Source organism: Arachis ipaensis, chromosome B02 (assembly GCF_000816755.2).
Source record: "Arachis ipaensis cultivar K30076 chromosome B02, Araip1.1, whole genome shotgun sequence".
NCBI lineage: Eukaryota > Viridiplantae > Streptophyta > Magnoliopsida > Fabales > Fabaceae > Arachis > Arachis ipaensis.
Genome location: NC_029786.2, coordinates 84,389,561 through 84,394,279, shown reverse-complemented (window position 1 = coordinate 84,394,279; position 4,719 = coordinate 84,389,561). Strand labels below are relative to the sequence as shown.

The following is a 4,719-nucleotide window of genomic DNA, read 5'->3' as shown; positions in this document are numbered from 1 at the left end:
GGATAAAGTGAGATGCCAAAACTGTTCAGAGGCAAAAAGCTACTAGTCCCGCTCATCTAATTGGAGCTAAGTTTCATTGATATTTTGGAATTTATAGTATATTCTCTTCTTTTTATCCTATTTGATTTTCAGTTGCTTGGGGACAAGCAACAATTTAAGTTTGGTGTTGTGATCAGCGGATAATTTATACGCTTTTTGGTATTGTTTTTAGGTAGTTTTTAGTATGATTTAGTTAGTTTTTAGTATATAATTATTAGTTTTTAAATAAAAATTACATTTCTGGACTTTACTATGAGTTTTTGTGTTTTTCTGTGATTTCAGGTATTTTCTGGCTGAAATTGAGGGACCTGAGCAAAAATCTGATTCAGAGGCTGAAAAAGGACTGCATATGCTGTTGGATTCTAACCTCCTTGCACTCGAAATAGATTTTCTGGAGCTATAGAAACCCAATTGGTGTGCTCTCAATTGCGTTGGAAAGTAGACATCCTGGGCTTTCCAGCAATATATAATAGTCCATACTTTGCCCGAGTTTTGATAACACAAGCTGGTGTTTGAACGCCCACTTTCTACCCTATGCTGGCGTTAAACGCCAGAACTGGCATAAAAGCTGGAGTTAAACGCCCAAACTGGCACCAAAGCTGGCGTTTAACTCCAAGAAGAGTCTCTACACATGAAAGCTTCAATGTTCAATCCAAGCACACACCAAGTGGGCCCAAGAAGTGGATTTCTGCACTATCTGCACTTAGTTACTTATTTTCTGTAACCCTAGCTACTAGTTTAGTATAAAAACTACTTTTAGTGATTTATTTTATATCCTTGATCAGTTTTATGCTATCATAGATCATATTGTATACGTTTGGAGGCTGGCCTCACGGCCATGTCTGGACCTTCATCACTTATGTATTTTCAACGGTGGAGTTTCTACACCTCATAAATTAAGGTGTGGAGCTCTGATGTTCCTCATGAATTAATGCAAAGTACTATTGTTTTTCTATTCAATTCAAGCTTATTCTTATTCTAAGATATTCATTCACACCCAAGAACATGATGAATGTGATGATTATGTGACACTCATCACCATTCTCACCTATGAACGCGTGCCTGACAACCACTTCCGTTCTGCATGAAAACAAGCTTGAATGCATATCTCTTAGCCTCTATTCCGTAAGATCAGAGTCTTCGTGCTATAAGCTAGAATCAATTGGCAGCATTCTTGAGATCCAGAAAGTCTAAACCTTGTCTGTGGTATTCCGAGTAGGATCTGGGATGGGATGACTGTGACGAGCTTCAAACTCGCGAGTGTTGGGCGTAGTGACAGATGCAAAAGGATCAATGGATCCTATTCCAACATGAGTGAGAACCGACAGATGATTAGCCGTGTGGTGACAGCGCATTTGGACCATTTTCACTGAGAGGACGGACGGTAGCTATTAACAACAGTGATCCCCAACATACAGCTTGCCATGGAAAGGAGTATGAATGATTGAATAAAGGCAGTAGGAAAGCAGAGATTCAGAAGGAGCAAAGCATCTCCATACGCTTATCTGAAATTCTCACCAATGAATTACATAAGTATCTCTATCTTATCTTAGATTTTATTTATCTTTTAATTATCAAAACCTCATAACCATTTGAATCTGCCTGACTGAGATTTGCAAGATGACCATAGCTTGTTTCAAGCTGACAATCTCCGTGGGATCGACCCTTAGTCACGTAAGGTTTATTACTTGGACGACCCAGTGCACTTGCTGGTTAGTTGTGCGGAGTTGTAAAAAGGAGTTGAGATTACAATCGTGCGTACCAAATTTTTGGCGCCGTTGAGATCACAATTTCGTGCACCAGATGTCTTAAGCATAAAAAAATTGTTGATGTATTATTGTCCTTGTTGTTTGATTATAATGTAAATGTTTGATGTATTGCTGCCCTTATTCTATGATGATCATGATGAGATATGTGCTTGTCTGATGATGATGAAGCTACTGAATTCTATTCTTATTATGCAGATTTTAATGTTTGTCTTCATGAAAATAGTTTATTTTTTCATCATTAAACGGAAAATTTCTTCTATCTCACTCCATCATTATAATTAAGAACTAGATACTAGTTAATTACTCTACTTAATTTAGATAAAACTTTTTCTTACTATGTACTTGTCTTCGTAGCAATAACAAAGAGTTTTTATGTTACTCTGTGCTAGTAGTACACACAACTTAATATTATAAGTTTATAATAGTGTTTATCATTATTTTGTGACCTAAAAGAAAAGCAGAAAAAAACAAAAAGGGAGGGGGGAACGGAGGGGCACTTTTGGAGTTTTGGAGGCTTGTTGTATTCATATATGCTGAGAAAAATGTCTTCCTTTTGTTCAATACCATTTGACTTTTCTTCTTCTTTATTGGTGTAATGATATAAATAAGACAAACCAGATATAACATACCTTTATTATAGTTAGCTTCAAATACGTGGTGTGTAGGTAATTGCTTTAATTTTATTTTATTTTCAATAATAATATACTTCCTCCATAATATATGCAAGGGAACCATTGAGCATAGATTAATTGTTTGATATTAATGAATAATTTTCATAGGACTAGATGCCCTTGCAATTGCAAAACGTGAAGGTTCTCAAAATGATGGAGTGTTCAGGGTCCCGAAACCAAGGACAATTTCTATTGCAGCATATGCAGAGGGTGAAGATAAGTCTGAGTCTACTGTTATTAAGGATGAAAGCGGGCTTGATGGAACTGCTAGTAAAGACAGACAAGCTAATACGAGATACCAAAAATCAACCAATGAATCATCACAAGCAGGTTATAATTTTTTAAATCAATATCTCTTCATTTTGCTATCATTTGGATTTATTTCTAGGTTTTTTCAGTTGTGAAAGATCAATGTGTAGGAAAAAATATATTGTTCAAAACTCATACTAATGTTGGAAGTTCATGTTATTGTGTTGTGTTAATGGTGCCGTGTTTGAAGTTGCAAATGTATGGCACGTGAATCATCTATCTCAATAGCAATTAGTTTTGTCCTTATATTCATATTTGATGCAAATGAATGCTTTTGGTAGCATTAAGATGGACCTTTAAATTTAGTAATGGATACTCATTGAGGGTTTATGAAGTTGTCACACTTGACACCCATTAAGATAGTTGCTACTATTTAGGGAATTTTGTGTTTTGCTTAATAGGGAGAGAGGGGAGAGGGGTCAGTATTGGAGTTATTGAAGAGGGAGATATAGATAAAATGGTCCTTATAAAGCTTTTTGCAAATACAAAGGGAACATGTGAAAAGCGTTGTTGTACTTACAAAGGCTAATTCAGTTATTATAAAGGAAAAAGTTCAAACTCAACATGTTTAATCTATGCAAAATTATTATTTCAAGTTGTCTTAGATGAAATGTGAATGTGTATGGGTTGTTTGTATGCATAAAAACAATTATCTCAGATGGTTCTTTGACTTTATACATGTAGAAAATTCTGTTACTGAAGATCATGATGGTGATTCATATGGGACTCGTTCAAAGGAGCATCGGGGTTCAAATGTAAGATTATTCTCTCTTTCTCTGGGTTTTTGCTTCATATTTCATGGCCCTATTGTTTTTGCTCTTTTAGGAGAAATATTTAGTTTGTCATGATGTTGTCTTAGTGCCTAGTATATTTTTTGTGAAACTGACCCTTAAATGTATATTTGTTTTATGAAGGACATGAAGAATATTTTTAGTCACTATTGAATATGCCAATGATTGCTTTTGTTAATCTCTGCAATAAATAATCAATACAATATTTTCTGTCCAAAATAAGTGTTCCTACATAGCATTTTCACTGCTAAATATTATATCACTTCTTACTGTTGCTTTCATCAGTTAGCAATTCTTGTCCAATTAAAATATAAAATGCACTAACACAACAATATTTAGAATTATGCAGGGCAGTGGTAAAAAAAATTTTGCTCACAATGGATGATCAGTAATCATGAAGTTTCATATTTTGTAATGAAGTATGTAAAGGAAGTAAATAATGTAATACTTGTTGGAATTGTAATTCATGTATTAGGAATTCATGGGTAGTTGTTATGACTTTGATTTTTGGTATTTTGTTAGAGCATGTCATGTGATCAAACACACTTTTTGGTGACAAGTTTATGAAGGTTGGATTAGTTGATTTAAAATTACTGGTCATTGTCTAAATTTTAAAATTATCTATGAATTTTGTAAGGTTTTATTACGAAGATTAAAAAAGAATAATAGGTTACTAAACAAACTTATAGCCACACTTTAAAAGAGTGATCATATTGTATAGTAGTCAACAACAGTCACATTTTAAAAGCGTAGCCATATCTGGCACATACGGCCATACTTTTAAGCGTGACAATCTATAAAAATATGGCAAAAAATAAAGCGTGAGAATAGGTCACCAAAAACGTGGCGATAGAGCAACCAGCACACTTGCAGATATGACCTTTTCAAAAGCATGCCGGTAGCTCAAAAAGCGTGGCAAAAAATTATTGCTACGTTTTTTCTAATTTTTCGCCATACTTTAAAAGCGTAGAAAAATTGATTTTTTCTTATAGTATGGTGTCCCAAGTTCAATTTAGGGGACTACGATAATGAAATTAGAATTTGAAAGAGCAAATTGGATAAAATTCATGAATCTCAAAAACTACTATAAGAGATTAAAAGTCATTTTCCTCCTATATGACTTGTCTATAATATTACTTT

At 34.2% G+C, this 4,719-nt stretch overlaps 1 protein-coding gene across 3 annotated transcripts in view; it reads left to right on the top strand.

Annotated features, from left to right (window-relative positions):
- The window catches only part of LOC107628432 (pre-mRNA-splicing factor ATP-dependent RNA helicase DEAH7-like), a 12,130-nt gene extending 7,967 nt beyond the window's left edge, over positions 1-4,163 (top strand). The window contains exons 1-4 of one of the 3 annotated variants that reach the window (XR_002357715.1): positions 2,370-2,473; positions 2,588-2,809; positions 3,473-3,543; positions 3,919-4,163. Coding sequence is in view for 2 of the 3 variants with exons in the window: in XM_016331102.2 (XP_016186588.1) it covers positions 2,588-2,809; positions 3,473-3,543; positions 3,929-3,964 (329 nt within the window). In the remaining variant the exon portion in view is untranslated. Of the gene's footprint in view, positions 1-2,369; positions 2,474-2,587; positions 2,810-3,472; positions 3,544-3,918 lie in introns of those variants that run through there. The other 2 variants (XM_016331102.2, XM_016331103.2) reach the window with 2 other exon arrangements.